Source organism: Argiope bruennichi, chromosome 2 (genome assembly GCF_947563725.1).
Source record: "Argiope bruennichi chromosome 2, qqArgBrue1.1, whole genome shotgun sequence".
Taxonomy (NCBI): domain Eukaryota; kingdom Metazoa; phylum Arthropoda; class Arachnida; order Araneae; family Araneidae; genus Argiope; species Argiope bruennichi.
In genome coordinates this window covers 62,449,154-62,470,897 of record NC_079152.1, presented here as the reverse complement: position 1 = coordinate 62,470,897, position 21,744 = coordinate 62,449,154, and the positions used below count along the sequence as shown (strand labels likewise).

Below are 21,744 nucleotides of genomic sequence, written 5' to 3'. Positions count from 1 at the left end.
TCGAGATTCGAACAGAAGACCAGCAAAATACAATGACACACCTTGCCGATCTAGCCACCAAGACTCGTACCGCGAGAGTTTCTGAATGGTCAGAGATTCTCATTAAGACTCGGCAATAAGTTTTAAGTATTGTGTAAATCTGGTTTTAAAAGCACAAATCTAAGAATATTAATAGATTCTGCGGATGTGCGCGAACTTTACTCTTAAAATTCCGATAAAATGTAGAAATATTTTAAATTTATAATATTGTTTTGAAATATATGATTTGGAATGATTCATAGTAACTCTATGAATAATGGAGAAATATAGATAAAATTTATTTTAAAAAAAAGAAAAATTATAAATTATTTGTCGATCTCGAGATTCGAACAGAAGACAAGCAAAATACAATGACACACCCAGCCGATCCAGCCACCAAGACTCGTACCGCGAGAGCTTCTGAATGGTCAAAGATTCTCATTAAGACTCGGCAATAAGTTTTAAGTATTGTCTAAATCTGGTTTTAAAAGCACAATGCTAAGAATATTAATAGATTCTGCTAATGTGCGCGAACTTGACTCTTAAAATTCCGATAAAATATAGAAATATTTTAAATTTAAAATATTGTTTTGAAATATATGATTTGGAATGATTCATAATAACTCTATGAATAATGGAGAAATATAGATAAAATTTATTTAAAAAAAAGAAAAATTATAAATTATTTGTCGATCTCGCGATTCGAACAGAAGACCAGCAAAATACAGTGACACACCCTGCCGATCTCGCCACCAAGACTCGTACCGCGAGAGCTTCTGAAGGGTCAAAGATTCTCATTAAGACATGGCAATAAGTTTTAAGTATTGTGTAAATTTTTTTTAAAAGCACAATGCTATGAATATTAATAGATTCTGCGCATGTGCGGGAACTTGACTCTTAAAATTCCAATAAAATATAGAAATATTTTGAATTTAAAATATGGTTTTTAAATATATGATTTGGAATGATTCATAGTAACTCTATGAATAATGGAGAAATATAGATAAAATTTATTTAAAAAAAAGAAAAATTATAAATTATTTGTCGAACTCGAGATTCGAATAGAAGACCAGCTAAATACAATGACACACCCTGCCGATCTAGCCACCAAGACTCGTACCGCGAGAACTTCTGAATGGTCAAAGATTCTCATTAAGACTCGGCAATAAGTTTTAAGTATTGTGTAAATCTGGTTTTAAAAGCACAAATCTAAGAATATTAATATATTCTGCGCATGTGCGCGAACTTGACTCTTAAAATTCCGATAAAATATAGAAATATTTTAAATTTATAATATTGTTTTGAAATATACAATTTGGAATGATTCATAGTAACTCTATGAATAATGGAGAAATATAGATAAAATTTATTTAAAATAAAGAAAAATTATAAATTATTTGTCGATATCGAGATTCGAACAGAAGACCAGCAAAATACAATGACACACCTTGCCGATCTAGCCACCAAGACTCGTACCGCGAGAGCTTCTGAATGGTCAGAGATTCTCATTAAGACTCGGCAATAAGTTTTAAGTATTGTGTAAATCTGGTTTTAAAAGCACAAATCTAAGAATATTAATAGATTCTGCGGATGTGCGCGAACTTTACTCTTAAAATTCCGATAAAATGTAGAAATATTTTAAATTTATAATATTGTTTTGAAATATATGATTTGGAATGATTCATAGTAACTCTATGAATAATGGAGAAATATAGGTAAAATTTATTTAAAAAAAAAGAAAAATTATCCCTACACTGCATGATTTTTTATTTTTCCTTGAAAAAAATATATATGTAATAGAGTGTAATGATAAAACATGAAAAAATATTTAAAAAAAATTAAGTCTAAATTTTCATTATTTTTTAATTAAATGTTAGTTTGTTGCCAAGTGGCAACATCATGCAGTTAAGCATAAAAAATAAAAAAACAAACTGTGCCAAATGGCTACACCATGCATTCCAGAGAGAAAAATTACTGTAAATGATAGTCTCTAAAACAGTTCTTCTCTTTATAAAAACATAGAGGAATTGAGCATTTCATGCACTGTACTCTTGTAAATCCTTTACAATTCAACATTTTACATCGTTGTTTATTTGTAGAATGCTCTGGCCAGTGATCAATTCTGTCAAATCTAATATCTTTTGGAGGCTCTTTTCGACAAGCTTTTTTTGATTGTTTTCCAACTGTTTCCTCTGCACTTGATGGTCTCCCTCTTTTTAGTGATTTTACTTGTCCATGTAAGCACAAAGTTTCTGCTAACTGCAATCTAAAAGTAACAAGTTTCATAGGCTTTTCACTGTTACGCTTTTGTTTGTGCACTCTCTTATACAGCAACCAAGCATTGATAATCGTCAGGTCTAATAAATGATAAAACAACCGAAAATACCACTTTTTGCTTCGCATTATTATTTTATACCTTCCAATCAAACTGTCAAGTAAGTCCACACCTCCCATGTGCTTGTTGTAAGTTTTTATAACGTAAGGGCAATTTACTTTTACATGACATTTTTGTTTCCTGTCAAAGCGCTGTACTTCACTTACCGGGTTTGTACCAGCAAATGTAGAGAGCATTGTGACAGTTTTATTGTCTTTCCATGATACATTTGACAGTTCACAGCCATCATATTCAGCCACAAATTCAGTGATGGATCCACGAACTTGTAACTTCAGCTCCCTTTCAGTTGGAAGTTTGCAGTCTGGAATTCTATTTCTTCTAATAGTTCCAAGAGATAAAATTCCCTTTTTCTTCAAATATACTTGCAGAGGAATAGAAGTGTAATAATTGTCAAAGTAAAGTTTGTGATTAACATTTTCTTGAACAGGACGAGTTAATCTAATAACTACATTACTACTAGCTCCTAAATCAGGCTCTTGAAGTATATTAGCAACATCAAGTTCTTTGCCACCATAAATCTCGAAATTGTATGCAAATCCGGATACTCCACTCAAAATGAAGAGTTTGTAACCGTATTTATGGGGCTTGTCAGGCATATACTGTTTTAAATGGTGTCTAGCTTTAGTAGCACACATTTGTTCATCGACACATAAACATTCTTCCATAGGAATGGAAAGGAAAGATTTTTGAAGTTCATCAATCAAAGGTCTCAGTTTGAAAAACTTATCCTGGCCTCCTTGCAAATCAGTTGAAAATGCATTATTGTCATTGAAATGAAGATATCTTCTTATTTTTTCAAATTCGTTAACGGGCATAGAATTTTGAATGAGAGATATTCCAACAGCAGGATTCCAGTACAATCTAAAATCTTTAACACTTGATACAGAACTCAATATACAAATTCCCAAATATTTTCTTATATCAGATGATGTTACATTCAGAGGTTTCTCAGGTGTCTGTTGTACACTATATAGAATAGTTTGTTCAGAAATAAAAGTTATGAGATCCGGATGAAAAAAATATGAAAAAAACTCATAAGGTGTTTCCAAATTCAAAATATTTTGAGGTAACTGTGTATCTCCACTGAAAGTTATGATTTCAGGATTTACTTGCAAAGACTTTTTCTTCCATACAAGTTTAATTTTTTCCTTTTTAACTTTCTTACTTTTTTCCTCTAATGTCTTGTTACCTGAAGTCGAACTTTCGTTTTGAATATTCACTTCATTTTCAGATGATTCAGAATCATTGTTATTGTCAGAAATATCTTCTGAATTTCTATTGAAGAGAACATTAGGATTAAATGTAGGATCTTCATCGCTATCATCAAAATCATCATCGCTTCCACTCGAAAGAGCATTCCATATTTCATCTGTCAATAATTTCTTTTTACCATCTGTATCAACAAAGTAAACAGACCTATGCTCTTCCATTATTCTAGCTTATAGAATTTCAAAGAAAAAATAAATTGCTTCTAATTATATCACAAAACTCATAATTAAAACTGCAAAGACAAAAAAGAAAGACAAAATGTAACATAAGTAGTATAAACAAAGCACATGCTTTCTGAACTACAGTGTTGAGTTGAATTGTTCATCGCATCCTTCCTGCATGATGTTGCCAAATGGCTACAGATACATATTGTGGCTTAAATTTTTTTTAAATATTCGCTTTATCATAAAAAGCCTAATAAACGAATTTTAATAGTTCATTTTATGCATATGATTTTTTTAATGGACCTAGGAAAACATTTAATAGTAAATAAAAATTTCAAAATATGGCCATTTATGTGATTGCAAAAGTCTACTGCTATGTCTCCATTTACTGTTATCCACGGACACCTACCGCCATCTATTGAGAATAAATGGTGATAACTGAATCAAAGAAGTCCAAACTTACTTTTAATGCACAGTGTTGCCTCATGGCTACATTTTTCTGGTCATGAAGATGACAAATCGCCAGTGTAGCCAAATGGCAACATGATGCAGTGTAGGGTTATAAATTATTTGTCGATCTCGAGATTCGAACAGAAGACAAGCAAAATACAATGACACACCCTGCCAATCCAGCCACCAAGACTCGTACCGCGAGAGCTTCTGAATGGTCAAAGATTCTCATTAAGACTCGGCAATAAGTTTTAAGTATTGTCTAAATCTGGTTTTAAAAGCACAATGCTAAGAATATTAATAGATTCTGCTAATGTGCGCGAACTTGACTCTTAAAATTCCGATAAAATATAGAAATATTTTAAATTTAAAATATTGTTTTGAAATATATGATTTGGAATGATTCATAATAACTCTATGAATAATGGAGAAATATAGATAAAATTTATTTAAAAAAAAGAAAAATTATAAATTATTTGTCGATCTCGCGATTCGAACAGAAGACCAGCAAAATACAGTGACACACCTTGCCGATCTAGCCACCAAGACTCGTACCGCGAGAGCTTCTGAATGGTCAGAGATTCTCATTAAGACTCGGCAATAAGTTTTAAGTATTGTGTAAATCTGGTTTTAAAAGCACAAATCTAAGAATATTAATAGATTCTGCGGATGTGCGCGAACTTTACTCTTAAAATTCCGATAAAATGTAGAAATATTTTAAATTTATAATATTGTTTTGAAATATATGATTTGGAATGATTCATAGTAACTCTATGAATAATGGAGAAATATAGATAAAATTTATTTAAAAAAAAAGAAAAATTATAAATTATTTGTCGATCTCGAGATTCGAACAGAAGACAAGCAAAATACAATGACACACCCTGCCAATCCAGCCACCAAGACTCGTACCGCGAGAGCTTCTGAATGGTCAAAGATTCTCATTAAGACTCGGCAATAAGTTTTAAGTATTGTCTAAATCTGGTTTTAAAAGCACAATGCTAAGAATATTAATAGATTCTGCTAATGTGCGCGAACTTGACTCTTAAAATTCCGATAAAATATAGAAATATTTTAAATTTAAAATATTGTTTTGAAATATATGATTTGGAATGATTCATAATAACTCTATGAATAATGGAGAAATATAGATAAAATTTATTTAAAAAAAAGAAAAATTATAAATTATTTGTCGATCTCGCGATTCGAACAGAAGACCAGCAAAATACAGTGACACACCCTGCCGATCTCGCCACCAAGACTCGTACCGCGAGAGCTTCTGAATGGTCAAAGATTCTCATTAAGACACGGCAATAAACTAAGTATTGTGTAAATTTTTTTTAAAAGCACAATGCTAAGAATATTAATAGATTCTGCTAATGTGCGCGAACTTGACTCTTAAAATTCCGATAAAATATAGAAATATTTTAAATTTAAAATATTGTTTTGAAATATATGATTTGGAATGATTCATAATAACTCTATGAATAATGGAGAAATATAGATAAAATTTATTTAAAAAAAAGAAAAATTATAAATTATTTGTCGATATGGAGATTCGAACAGAAGACCAGCAAAATACAATTACACACCCTGCCGATCTAGCCACCAAGAATCGTACCCCGAGAGCTTCTGAAGGGTCAATGATTCTCATTAAGACTCGGCAATAAATTTTAAGTATTGTGTAAATCTAGTTTTAAAAGCACAATGCTAAGAATAATAATAGATTCTGCGCATGTCCGCGAACTTGACTCTTAAAATTCCGATAAAATATAGAAATATTTTCAATTTAAAATATGGTTTTTAAATATATGATTTGGAATGATTCATAGTAACTCTATGAATAATGGAGAAATATAGATAAAATATATTAAAAAAAAAAGAAAATTTATAAATTATTTTTCGATCTCGAGATTCGAACAGAAGACCAGCAAAACACAATTACACACCCTGCCGATCTAGCCACCAAGACTCGTACCGCGTGAGCTTCTGAAGGGTCAAAGATTCTCTTTAAGACTCGGCAATAAGTTTTAAGTATTGTGTAAATCTGGTTTTAAAAGCAGAATGCTAAGAATATTAATAGATTCTGCGCATGTGCGGGAACTTGACTCTTAAAATTCCGATAAAGTATAGAAATATTTTAACTTTATAATATTGTTTTGAAATATATGATTTGGAATGATTCATAGTAACTCTATGAATAATGGAAAAATATAGATAAAATTTATTTAAAAAAAAAGAAAATTTATAAATTATTATTCGATCTCGAGATTCGAACAGAAGACCAGCAAAACACAATGACACACCCTGTCGATCTAGCCGTCAAGACTCGTACCCCGAGAGCTTCTGAAGGGTCAATGATTCTCATTAAGACTCGGCAATAAATTTTAAGTATTGTGTAAATCTAGTTTTAAAAGCACAATGCTAAGAATAATAATAAATTCTGCGCATGTGCGCGAACTTGACTCTTAAAATTCCGATAAAATATAGAAATATTTTAAATTTATAATATTGTTTTGAAATATATGATTTGGAATGATTCATAGTAACTCTATGAATAATGGAAAAATAAAGATAAAATTTATTTAAAAAAAAGAAAAATTATAAATTATTTGTCGATCTCGAGATTCGAACAGAAGACCAGCAAAATACAATGACACACTCTGCCGATCTAGCCACAAAGACTCGTACCTCGAGAGCTTCTGAAGGGTCAAAGATTCTCATTAAGACTCGGCAATAAATTTTAAGTATTGTGTAAATCTGGTTTTAAAAGCACAATGCTAAGAATAATAATAGATTCTGCGCATGTGCGCGAACTTGACTCTTAAAATTCCGATAAAATATAGAAATATTTTGAATTTAAAATATGGTTTTTAAATATATCATTTGGAATGATTCATAGTAACTCTAGGAATAATGGAGAAATATAGATAAAATTTATTTAAAAAAAAGAAAAATTATAAATTATTTGTCGAACTCGAGATTCGAACAGAAGACCAGCTAAATACAATGACACACCCTGCCGATCTAGGAACCAAGACTCGTACCGCGAGAGCTTCTGAAGGGTCAAAGATTCTCATTAAGACTCGGCAATAAGTTTTAAGTATTGTGTAAATCTGGTTTTAAAAGCACAATGCTAAGAATATTAATAGATTCTGCGCATGTGCGGGAACTGGACTCTTAAAATTCCGATAAAATATAGAAATATTTTAAATTTATAATATTGTTTTGAAATATATGATTTGGAATGATTCATTGTAACTCTATGAATAATGGAGAAATATATATAAAATTTATTTAAAAAAAAGAAAAATTATAAATTATTTGTCGATCTCGAGATTCGAACAGAAGACCAGCAAAATACAATGACACACCCTGCCGATCTAGCCACAAAGACTCTTACCTCGAGAGCTTCTGAAGGGTCAAAGATTCTCATTAAGACATGGCAATAAGTTTTAAGTATTGTGTAAATTTTTTTTTAAAAGCACAATGCTATGAATATTAATAGATTCTGCGCATTTGCGGGAACTTGACTCTTAAAATTCCGATAAAATATAGAAATATTTTGAATTTAAAATATGGTTTTTAAATATATGATTTGGAATGATTCATAGTAACTCTATGAATAATGGAGAAATATAGATAAAATTTATTTAAAAAAAAGAAAAATTATAAATTATTTGTCGAACTCGAGATTCGAATAGAAGACCAGCTAAATACAATGACACACCCTGCCGATCTAGCCACCAAGACTCGTACCGCGAAAGCTTCTGAAGGGTCAAAGATTCTCATTAAGACTCGGCAATAAGTTTTAAGTATTGTGTAAATCTGGTTTTAAAAGCACAATGCTAAGAATATTAATAGATTCTGCGCATGTGCGGGAACTTGACTCTTAAAATTCCGATAAAGTATAGAAATATTTTAACTTTATAATATTGTTTTGAAATATATGATTTGGAATGATTCATAGTAACTCTATGAATAATGGAAAAATATAGATAAAATTTATTTAAAAAAAAAGAAAATTTATAAATTATTTTTCGATCTCGAGATTCGAACAGAAGACCAGCAAAACACAATGACACACCCTGTCGATCTAGCCGTCAAGACTCGTACCCCGAGAGCTTCTGAAGGGTAAATGATTCTCATTAAGACTCGGCAATAAATTTTAAGTATTGTGTAAATCTAGTTTTAAAAGCACAATGCTAAGAATAATAATAAATTCTGCGCATGTGCGCGAACTTGACTCTTAAAATTCCGATAAAATATAGAAATATTTTAAATTTATAATATTGTTTTGAAATATATGATTTGGAATGATTCATAGTAACTCTATGAATAATGGAAAAATAAAGATAAAATTTATTTAAAAAAAAGAAAAATTATAAATTATTTGTCGATCTCGAGATTCGAACAGAAGACCAGCAAAATACAATGACACACTCTGCCGATCTAGCCACAAAGACTCGTACCTCGAGAGCTTCTGAAGGGTCAAAGATTCTCATTAAGACTCGGCAATAAATTTTAAGTATTGTGTAAATCTGGTTTTAAAAGCACAATGCTAAGAATATTAATAGATTCTGCGCATGTGCGGGAACTTGACTCTTAAAATTCCGATAAAATATAGAAATATTTTGAATTTAAAATATGGTTTTTAAATATATGATTTGGAATGTTTCATAGTAACTTTATGAATAATGTAGAAATAAAGATAAAATTTATTTAAAAAAAAGAAAAATTATAAATTATTTGTCGAATTCGAGATTCGAATAGAAGACCAGCTAAATACAATGACACACCCTGCCGATCTAGCCACCAAGACTCGTACCGCGAAAGCTTCTGAAGGGTCAAGATTCTCATTAAGACTCGGCAATAAGTTTTAAGTATTGTGTAAATCTGGTTTTAAAAACACAATGCTAAGAATATTAATAGATTCTGCGCATGTGCGGGAACTTGACTCTTAAAATTCCGATAAAATATAGAAATATTTTGAATTTAAAATATGGTTTTTAAATATATCATTTGGAATGATTCATAGTAACTCTAGGAATAATGGAGAAATATAGATAAAATTTATTTAAAAAAAAGAAAAATTATAAATTATTTGTCGAACTCGAGATTCGAACAGAAGACCAGCTAAATACAATGACACACCCTGCCGATCTAGCCACCAAGACTCGTACCGCGAGAGCTTCTGAAGGGTCAAAGATTCTCATTAAGACTCGGCAATAAGTTTTAAGTATTGTGTAAATCTGGTTTTAAAAGCACAATGCTAAGAATATTAATAGATTCTGCGCATGTGCGGGAACTGGACTCTTAAAATTCCGATAAAATATAGAAATATTTTAAATTTATAATATTGTTTTGAAATATATGATTTGGAATGATTCATTGTAACTCTATGAATAATGGAGAAATATATATAAAATTTATTTAAAAAAAAGAAAAATTATAAATTATTTGTCGATCTCGAGATTCGAACAGAAGACCAACAAAATACAATGACACACCCTGCCGATCTAGCCACAAAGACTCTTACCTCGAGAGCTTCTGAAGGGTCAAAGATTCTCATTAAGACATGGCAATAAGTTTTAAGTATTGTGTAAATTTTTTTTTAAAAGCACAATGCTATGAATATTAATAGATTCTGCGCATGTGCGGGAACTTGACTCTTAAAATTCCGATAAAATATAGAAATATTTTGAATTTAAAATATGGTTTTTAAATATATGATTTGGAATGATTCATAGTAACTCTATGAATAATGGAGAAATATAGATAAAATTTATTTAAAAAAAAGAAAAATTATAAATTATTTGTCAAACTCGAGATTTTAATAGAAGACCAGCTAAATACAATGACACACCCTGCCGATCTAGCCACCAAGACTCGTACCGCGAAAGCTTCTGAAGGGTCAAAGATTCTCATTAAGACTCGGCAATAAGTTTTAAGTATTGTGTAAATCTGGTTTCAAAAGCACAATGCTAAGAATATTAATAGATTCTGCGCATGTGCGGGAACTTGACTCTTAAAATTCCGATAAAATATAGAAATATTTTCAATTTAAAATATGGTTTTTAAATATATGATTTGGAATGATTCATAGTAACTCTATGAATAATGGAGAAATAAAGATAAAATTTATTTAAAAAAAGAAAAATTATAAATTATTTCTCGATCTCGATATTCGAACAGAAGACCAGCAAAATACAATGACACACCCTGCCGATCTAGCCACCAAGACTCGTACCGCGAGAGATTCTGAAGGGCCAAAGATTCTCATTAAGACTCGGCAATAAATTTTAAGTATTGTGTAAATCTGGTTTTAAAAGCAGAATGCTAAGAATATTAATAGATTCTGCGCATGTGCGGGAACTTGACTCTTAAAATTCCGATAAAATATAGAAATATTTTGAATTTAAAATATGGTTTTTAAATATATGATTTGGAATGTTTCATAGTAACTTTATGAATAATGTAGAAATAAAGATAAAATTTATTTAAAAAAAAGAAAAATTATAAATTATTTGTCGATCTCGAGATTCGAACAGAAGACCAGCAAAATACAATGACACACCCTGCCGATCTAGCCACAAAGACTCGTACCTCGAGAGCTTCTGAAGGGTCAAAGATTCTCATTAAGACATGGCAATAAGTTTTAAGTATTGTGTAAATCTTTTTTTAAAAGCACAATGCTATGAATATTAATAGATTCTGCGCATGTGCGGGAACTTGACTCTTAAAATTCCGATAAAATATAGAAAAATTTTGAATTTAAAATATGGTTTTTAAATATATGATTTGGAATGATTCATAGTAACTCTATGAATAATGGAGAAATATATATAAAATTTATTTAAAAAAAAGAAAAATTATAAATTATTTGTCGATCTCGAGATTCGAACAGAAGACCAGCAAAATACAATGACACACCCTGCCGATCTATCCACAAAGACTCTTACCTCGAGAGCTTCTGAAGGGTCACAGATTCTCATTAAGACATGGCAATAAGTTTTAAGTATTGTGTAAATTTTTTTTTAAAGCACAATGCTATGAATATTAATAGATTCTGCGCATGTGCGGGAACTTGACTCTTAAAATTCCGAAAAAATATAGAAATATTTTGAATTTAAAATATGGTTTTTAAATATATGATTTGGAATGATTCATAGTAACTCTATGAATAATGGAGAAATATAGATAAAATTTATTTAAAAAAAAGAAAAATTATAAATTATTTGTCGAACTCGAGATTCGAATAGAAGACCAGCTAAATACAATGACACACCCTGCCGATCTAGCCACCAAGACTCGTACCGCGAAAGCTTCTGAAGGGTCAAAGATTCTCATTAAGACTCGGCAATAAGTTTTAAGTATTGTGTAAATCTGGTTTTAAAAGCACAATGCTAAGAATATTAATAGATTCTGCGCATGTGCGGGAACTTGACTCTTAAAATTCCGATAAAATATAGAAATATTTTCAATTTAAAATATGGTTTTTAAATATATGATTTGGAATGATTCATAGTAACTCTATGAATAATGGAGAAATAAAGATAAAATTTATTTAAAAAAAGAAAAATTATAAATTATTTGTCGATCTCGAGATTCGAACAGAAGACCAGAAAATACAATGACACACCCTGCCGATGTAGCCACCAAGACTCGTACCGCGAGAGCTTCTGAAGGGCCAAAGATTCTCATTAAGACTCGGCAATAAATTTTAAGTATTGTGTAAATCTGGTTTTAAAAGCAGAATGCTAAGAATATTAATAGATTCTGCGCATGTGCGGGAACTTGACTCTTAAAATTCCGATAAAGTATAGAAATATTTTAAATTTATAATATTGTTTTGAAATATATGATTTGGAATGATTCATAGTAACTCTATGAATAATGGAAAAATATAGATAAAATTTATTTAAAAAAAAAGAAAATTTATAAATTATTTTTCGATCTCGAGATTCGAACAGAAGACCAGCAAAACACAATGACACACCCTGCCGATCTAGCCATCAAGACTCGTACCCCGAGAGCTTCTGAAGGGTCAATGATTCTCATTAAGACTCGGCAATAAATTTTAAGTATTGTGTAAATCTAGTTTTAAAAGCACAATGCTAAGAATAATAATAAATTCTGCGCATGTGCGCGAACTTGACTCTTAAAATTCCGATAAAATATAGAAATATTTTAAATTTATAATATTGTTTTGAAATATATGATTTGGAATGATTCATAGTAACTCTATGAATAATGGAAAAATAAAGATAAAATTCATTTAAAAAAAAGAAAAATTATAAATTATTTGTCGATCTCGCGATTCGAACAGAAGACCAGCAAAATACAGTGACACACCCTGCCGATCTAGCCACAAAGACTCGTACCTCGTGAGCTTCTGAAGGGTCAAAGATTCTCATTAAGACGTGGCAATAAGTTTTAAGTATTGTGTAAATCTTTTTTTAAAAGCACAATGCTATGAATATTAATAGATTCTGCGCATGTGCGGGAACTTGACTCTTAAAATTCCGATAAAATATAGAAATATTTTGAATTTAAAAAATGGTTTTTAAATATATGATTTGGAATGATTCATAGTAACTCTATGAATAATGGAGAAATATATATAAAATTTATTTAAAAAAAAGAAAAATTATAAATTATTTGTCGATCTCGAAATTCGAACAGAAGACCAGCAAAATACAATGACACACCCTGCCGATCTATCCACAAAGACTCTTACCTCGAGAGCTTCTGAAGGGTCAAAGATTCTCATTAAGACATGGCAATAAGTTTTAAGTATTGTGTAAATTTTTTTTTAAAGCACAATGCTATGAATATTAATAGATTCTGCGCATGTGCGGGAACTTGACTCTTAAAATTCCGATAAAATATAGAAATATTTTGAATTTAAAATATGGTTTTTAAATATATGATTTGGAATGATTCATAGTAACTCTATGAATAATGGAGAAATATAGATAAAATTTATTTAAAAAAAAAGAAAAATTATAAATTATTTGTCGAACTCGAGATTCGAATAGAAGACCAGCTAAATACAATGACACACCCTGCCGATCTAGCCACCAAGACTCGTACCGCGAAAGCTTCTGAAGGGTCAAAGATTCTCATTAAGACTCGGCAATAAGTTTTAAGTATTGTGTAAATCTGGTTTTAAAAGCACAATGCTAAGAATATTAATAGATTCTGCGCATGTGCGGGAACTTGACTCTTAAAATTCCGATAAAATATAGAAATATTTTCAATTTAAAATATGGTTTTTAAATATATGATTTGGAATGATTCATAGTAACTCTATGAATAATGGAGAAATAAAGATAAAATTTATTTAAAAAAAGAAAAATTATAAATTATTTGTCGATCTCGAGATTCGAACAGAAGACCAGAAAATACAATGACACACCCTGCCGATGTAGCCACCAAGACTCGTACCACGAGAACTTCTGAAGGGCCAAAGATTCTCATTAAGACTCGGCAATAAATTTTAAGTATTGTGTAAATCTGGTTTTAAAAGCAGAATGCTAAGAATATTAATAGATTCTGCGCATGTGCGCGAACTTGACTCTTAAAATTCCGATAAAATATAGAAATATTTTGAATTTAAAATATGGTTTTTAAATATATGATTTGGAATGATTCATAGTAACTCTATGAATAATGGAGAAATATAGATAAAATTTATTTAAAAAAAAGAAAAATTATAAATTATTTGTCGAACTCGAGATTCGAATAGAAGACCAGCTAAATACAATGACACACCCTGCCGATCTAGCCACCAAGACTCGCACCGCGAAAGCTTCTGAAGGGTCAAAGATTCTCATTAAGACTCGGCAATAAGTTTTAAGTATTGTGTAAATCTGGTTTTAAAAGCACAATGCTAAGAATATTAATAGATTCTGCGCATGTGCGGGAACTTGACTCTTAAAATTCAGATAAAATATAGAAATATTTTGAATTTAAAATATGGTTTTTAAATATATGATTTGGAATGATTCATAGTAACTCTATGAATAATGGAGAAATATATATAAAATTTATTTAAAAAAAAGAAAAATTATAAATTATTTGTCGATCTCGTGATTCGAACAGAAGACCAGCAAAATACAATGACACACCCTGCCGATCTAGCCACCAAGACTCGTACCGCGAAAGCTTCTGAAGGGTCAAAGATTCTCATTAAGACTCGGCAATAAGTTTTAAGTATTGTGTAAATCTGGTTTTAAAAGCACAATGCTAAGAATATTAATAGATTCTGCGCATGTGCGGGAACTTGACTCTTAAAATTCAGATAAAATATAGAAATATTTTGAATTTAAAATATGGTTTTTAAATATATGATTTGGAATGATTCATAGTAACTCTATGAATAATGGAGAAATATAGATAAAATTTATTTAAAAAAAAGAAAAATTATAAATTATTTGTCGAACTCGAGATTCGAACAGAAGACCAGCTAAATACAATGACACACCCTGCCGATCTAGCCACCAAGACTCGTACCGCGAGAGCTTCTGAAGGGTCAAAGATTCTCATTAAGACTCGGCAATAAGTTTTAAGTATTGTGTAAATCTGGTTTCAAAAGCACAATGCTAAGAATATTAATAGATTCTGCGCATGTGCGGGAACTGGACTCTTAAAATTCCGTTAAAATATAGAAATATTTTAAATTTATAATATTGTTTTGAAATATATGATTTGGAATGATTCATAGTAAGTCAATGAATAATGGAGAAATATAGATAAAATATATTTAAAAAAAAAGAAAATTTATAAATTATTTTTCGATCTCGAGATTCGAACAGAAGACCAGCAAAACACAATGACACACCCTGCCGATCTAGCCATCAAGACTCGTACCCCGAGAGCTTCTGAAGGGTCAATGATTCTCATTAAGACTCGGCAATAAATTTTAAGTATTGTGTAAATCTAGTTTTAAAAGCACAATGCTAAGAATAATAATAAATTCTGCGCGTGTGCGCGAACTTGACTCTTAAAATTCCGATAAAATATAGAAATATTTTAAATTTATAATATTGTTTTGAAATATATGATTTGGAATGATTCATAGTAACTCTATGAATAATGGAAAAATAAAGATAAAATTTATTTAAAAAAAAGAAAAATTATAAATTATTTGTCGATCTCGAGATTCGAACAGAAGACCAACAAAATACAATGACACACTCTGCCGATCTAGCCACAAAGACTCGTACCTCGAGAGCTTCTGAAGGGTCAAAGATTCTAATTAAGACTCGGCAATAAATTTTAAGTATTGTGTAAATCTGGTTTTAAAAGCACAATGCTAAGAATAATAATAGATTCTGCGCATGTGCGCGAAATTGACTCTTAAAATTCCGATAAAATATAGAAATATTTTCAATTTAAAATATGGTTTTTAATTATATGATTTGGAATGATTCATAGTAACTCTATGAATAATGGAGAAATAAAGATAAAATTTATTTAAAAAAAGAAAAATTATAAATTATTTGTCGATCTCGAGATTCGAACAGAAGACCAGCAAAATACAATGACACACCCTGCCGATCTAGCCACCAAGACTCGTACCGCGAGAGCTTCTGAAGGGCCAAAGATTCTCATTAAGACTCGGCAATAAATTTTAAGTATTGTGTAAATCTGGTTTTAAAATCACAATGCTAAGAATATTAATAGATTCTGCGCATGTGTGGGAACTTGACTCTTAAAATTCAGATAAAATATAGAAATATTTTGAATTTAAAATATGGTTTTTAAATATATCATTTGTAATGATTCATTGTAACTCTATGAATAATGGAGAAATATAGATAAAATTTATTTAAAAAAAAGAAAAATTATAAATTATTTGTCGAACTCGAGATTCGAACAGAAGACCAGCTAATTACAATGACACACCCTGCCGATCTAGCCACCAAGACTCGTACCGCGAGAGCTTCTGAAGGGTCAAAGATTCTCATTAAGACTCGGCAATAAGTTTTAAGTATTGTGTAAATCTGGTTTTAAAAGCACAATGCTAAGAATATTAATAGATTCTGCGCATGTACGGGAACTGGACTCTTAAAATTCCGATAAAATATAGAAATATTTTAAATTTATAATATTGTTTTGAAATATATGATTTGGAATGATTCATTGTAACTCTATGAATAATGGAGAAATATATATAAAATTTATTTAAAAAAAAGAAAAATTATAAATTATTTGTCGATCTCGAGATTCGAACAGAAGACCAGCAAAATACAATGACACACCCTGCCGATCTAGCCACAAAGACTCTTACCTCGAGAGCTTCTGAAGGGTCAAAGATTCTCATTAAGACATGGCAATAAGTTTTAAGTATTGTGTAAATTTTTTTTAAAAGCACAATGCTATGAATATTAATAGATTCTGCGCATGTGCGGGAACTTGACTCTTAAAATTCCGATAAAATATAGAAATATTTTGAATTTAAAATATGGTTTTTAAATATATGATTTGGAATGATTCATAGTAACTCTATGAATAATGGAGAAATATAGATAAAATTTATTTAAAAAAAAGAAAAATTATAAATTATTTGTCGAACTCGAGATTCGAATAGAAGACCAGCTAAATACAATGACACACCCTGCCGATCTAGCCACCAAGACTCGTACCGCGAAAGCTTCTGAAGGGTCAAAGATTCTCATTAAGACTCGGCAATAAGTTTTAAGTATTGTGTAAATCTGGTTTTAAAAGCACAATGCTAAGAATATTAATAGATTCTGCGCATGTGCGGGAACTTGACTCTTAAAATTCCGATAAAATATAGAAATATTTTGAATTTAAAATATGGTTTTTAAATATATGATTTGGAATGTTTCATAGTAACTTTATGAATAATGTAGAAATAAAGATAAAATTTATTTAAAAAAAAAGAATAATTATAAATTATTTGTCGAATTCGAGATTCGAATAGAAGACCAGCTAAATACAATGACACACCCTGCCGATCTAGCCACCAAGACTCGTACCGCGAAAGCTTCTGAAGGGTCAAAGATTCTCATTAAGACTCGGCAATAAGTTTTAAGTATTGTGTAAATCTGGTTTTAAAAACACAATGCTAAGAATATTAATAGATTCTGCGCATGTGCGGGAACTTGACTCTTAAAATTCCGATAAAATATAGAAATATTTTGAATTTAAAATATGGTTTTAAATATATCATTTGGAATGATTCATAGTAACTCTATGAATAATGGAGAAATATAGATAAAATTTATTTAAAAAAAAGAAAAATTATAAATTATTTGTCGAACTCGAGATTCGAACAGAAGACCAGCTAAATACAATGACACACCCTGCCGATCTAGCCACCAAGACTCGTACCGCGAGAGCTTCTGAAGGGTCAAAGATTCTCATTAAGACTCGGCAATAAGTTTTAAGTATTGTGTAAATCTGGTTTTAAAAGCACAATGCTAAGAATATTAATAGATTCTGCGCATGTGCGGGAACTGGACTCTTAAAATTCCGATAAAATATAGAAATATTTTAAATTTATAATATTGTTTTGAAATATATGATTTGGAATGATTCATTGTAACTCTATGAATAATGGAGAAATATATATAAAATTTATTTAAAAAAAAGAAAAATTATAAATTATTTGTCGATCTCGAGATTCGATCAGAAGACCAGCAAAATACAATGACACACCCTGCCGATCTAGCCACAAAGACTCTTACCTCGAGAGCTTCTGAAGGGTCAAAGATTCTCATTAAGACATGGCAATAAGTTTTAAGTATTGTGTAAATTTTTTTTTTAAAAGCACAATGCTATGAATATTAATAGATTCTGCGCATGTGCGGGAACTTGACTCTTAAAATTCCGATAAAATATAGAAATATTTTGAATTTAAAATATGGTTTTTAAATATATGATTTGGAATGATTCATAGTAACTCTATGAATAATGGAGAAATATAGATAAAATTTATTTAAAAAAAAGAAAAATTATAAATTATTTGTCGAACTCGAGATTCGAATAGAAGACCAGCTAAATACAATGACACACCCTGCTGATCTAGCCACCAAGACTCGTACCGCGAAAGCTTCTGAAGGGTCAAAGATTCTCATTAAGACTCGGCAATAAGTTTTAAGTATTGTGTAAATCTGGTTTTAAAAGCACAATGCTAAGAATATTAATAGATTCTGCGCATGTGCGGGAACTTGACTCTTAAAATTCCGATAAAATATAGAAATATTTTGAATTTAAAATATGGTTTTTAAATATATGATTTGGAATGTTTCATAGTAACTTTATGAATAATGTAGAAATAAAGATAAAATTTATTTAAAAAAAAGAAAAATTATAAATTATTTGTCGAATTCGAGATTCGAATAGAAGACCAGCTAAATACAATGACACACCCTGCCGATCTAGCCACCAAGACTCGTACCGCGAAAGCTTCTGAAGGGTCAAGATTCTCATTAAGACTCGGCAATAAGTTTTAAGTATTGTGTAAATCTGGTTTTAAAAACACAATGCTAAGAATATTAATAGATTCTGCGCATGTGCGGGAACTTGACTCTTAAAATTCCGATAAAATATAGAAATATTTTCAATTTAAAATATGGTTTTTAAATATATGATTTGGAATGATTCATAGTAACTCTATGAATAATGGAGAAATAAAGATAAAATTTATTTAAAAAAAGAAAAATTATAAATTATTTGTCGATCTCGAGATTCGAACAGACCAGCAAAATACAATGACACACCCTGCCGATCTAGCCACCAAGACTCGTACCGCGAGAGCTTCTGAAGGGCCAAAGATTCTCATTAAGACTCGGCAATAAATTTTAAGTATTGTGTAAATCTGGTTTTAAAAGCAGAATGCTAAGAATATTAATAGATTCTGCGCATGTGCGGGAACTTGACTCTTAAAATTCCGATAAAATATAGAAATATTTTGAATTTAAAATATGGTTTTTAAATATATGATTTGGAATGATTCATAGTAACTCTATGAATAATGGAGAAATATAGATAAAATTTATTTAAAAAAAAAAGAAAAATTATAAATTATTTTTCGAACTCGAGATTCGAATAGAAGACCAGCTAAATACAATGACACACCCTGCCGATCTAGCCACCAAGACTCGCACCGCGAAAGCTTCTGAAGGGTCAAAGATTCTCATTAAGACTCGGCAATAAGTTTTAAGTATTGTGTAAATCTGGTTTTAAAAGCACAATGCTAAGAATATTAATAGATTCTGCGCATGTGCGGGAACTTGACTCTTAAAATTCAGATAAAATATAGAAATATTTTGAATTTAAAATATGGTTTTTAAATATATGATTTGGAATGATTCATAGTAACTCTATGAATAATGGAGAAATATATATAAAATTTATTTAAAAAAAAGAAAAATTATAAATTATTTGTCGATCTCGAGATTCGAACAGAAGACCAGCAAAATACAATGACACACCCTGCCGATCTAGCCACCAAGACTCGTACCGCGAAAGCTTCTGAAGGGTCAAAGATTCTCATTAAGACTCGGCAATAAGTTTTAAGTATTGTGTAAATCTGGTTTTAAAAGCACAATGCTAAGAATATTAATAGATTCTGCGCATGTGCGGGAACTTGACTCTTAAAATTCAGATAAAATATAGAAATATTTTGAATTTAAAATATGGTTTTTAAATATATGATTTGGAATGATTCATAGTAACTCTATGAATAATGGAGAAATATAGATAAAATTTATTTAAAAAAAAGAAAAATTATAAATTATTTGTCGAACTCGAGATTCGAACAGAAGACCAGCTAAATACAATGACACACCCTGCCGATCTAGCCACCAAGACTCGTACCGCGAGAGCTTCTGAAGGGTCAAAGATTCTCATTAAGACTCGGCAATAAGTTTTAAGTATTGTGTAAATCTGGTTTCAAAAGCACAATGCTAAGAATATTAATAGATTCTGCGCATGTGCGGGAACTGGACTCTTAAAATTCCGTTAAAATATAGAAATATTTTAAATTTATAATATTGTTTTGAAATATATGATTTGGAATGATTCATAGTAAGTCAATGAATAATGGAGAAATATAGATAAAATATATTTAAAAAAAAAGAAAATTTATAAATTATTTTTCGATCTCGAGATTCGAACAGAAGACCAGCAAAACACAATGACACACCCTGCCGATCTAGCCATCAAGACTCGTACCCCGAGAGCTTCTGAAGGGTCAATGATTCTCATTAAGACTCGGCAATAAATTTTAAGTATTGTGTAAATCTAGTTTTAAAAGCACAATGCTAAGAATAATAATAAATTCTGCGCATGTGCGCGAACTTGACTCTTAAAATTCCGATAAAATATAGAAATATTTTAAATTTATAATATTGTTTTGAAATATATGATTTGGAATGATTCATAGTAACTCTATGAATAATGGAAAAATAAAGATAAAATTTATTTAAAAAAAAGAAAAATTATAAATTATTTGTCGATCTCGAGATTCGAACAAAAGACCAGCAAAATACAATGACACACTCTGCCGATCTAGCCACAAAGACTCGTACCTCGAGAGCTTCTGAAGGGTCAAAGATTCTAATTAAGACTCGGCAATAAATTTTAAGTATTGTGTAAATCTGGTTTTAAAAGCACAATGCTAAGAATAATAATAGATTCTGCGCATGTGCGCGAAATTGACTCTTAAAATTCCGATAAAATATAGAAATATTTTCAATTTAAAATATGGTTTTTAATTATATGATTTGGAATGATTCATAGTAACTCTATGAATAATGGAGAAATATAGATAAAATTTATTTAAAAAAAAGAAAAATTATAAATTATTTGTCGAACTCGAGATTCGAACAGAAGACCAGCTAAATACAATGACACACAATGCCGATCTAGCCACCAAGACTCGTACCGCGAGAGCTTCTGAAGGGTCATAGATTCTCATTAAGACTCGGCAATAAGTTTTAAGTATTGTGTAAATCTGGTTTTAAAAGCACAATGCTAAGAATATTAATAGATTCTGCGCATGTACGGGAACTGGACTCTTAAAATTCCGATAAAATATAGAAATATTTTAAATTTATAATATTGTTTTGAAATATATGATTTGGAATGATTCATTGTAACTCTATGAATAATGGAGAAATATATATAAAATTTATTTAAAAAAAAGAAAAATTATAAATTATTTGTCGATCTCGAGATTCGAACAGAAGACCAGCAAAATACAATGACACACCCTGCCGATCTAGCCACAAAGACTCTTACCTCGAGAGCTTCTGAAGGGTCAAAGATTCTCATTAAGACATGGCAATAAGTTTTAAGTATTGTGTAAATTTTTTTTTAAAAGCACAATGCTATGAATATTAATAGATTCTGCGCATGTGCGGGAACTTGACTCTTAAAATTCCGATAAAATATAGAAATATTTTGAAT

General features: G+C 30.1%; 2 protein-coding genes across 2 annotated transcripts in view; one reads left to right on the top strand and one right to left on the bottom strand.

Moving 5' to 3' along the window:
• LOC129990614 (immediate early response 3-interacting protein 1-like) overlaps window positions 1-21,744 on the top strand; it is a 231,976-nt gene that overhangs the window by 117,223 nt on the left and 93,009 nt on the right. The gene's annotated exons all lie outside the window — the stretch shown is intronic.
• On the bottom strand, window positions 1,990-3,843 carry LOC129962204 (piggyBac transposable element-derived protein 2-like). Its single transcript, XM_056075944.1, has 2 exons — window positions 3,485-3,843; window positions 1,990-3,379 (listed from the first exon to the last, which is right to left on the bottom strand). The coding sequence occupies exons 1-2, from the start codon at window positions 3,841-3,843 to the stop codon at window positions 1,990-1,992; spliced, it is 1,749 nt and encodes a 582-aa protein (XP_055931919.1).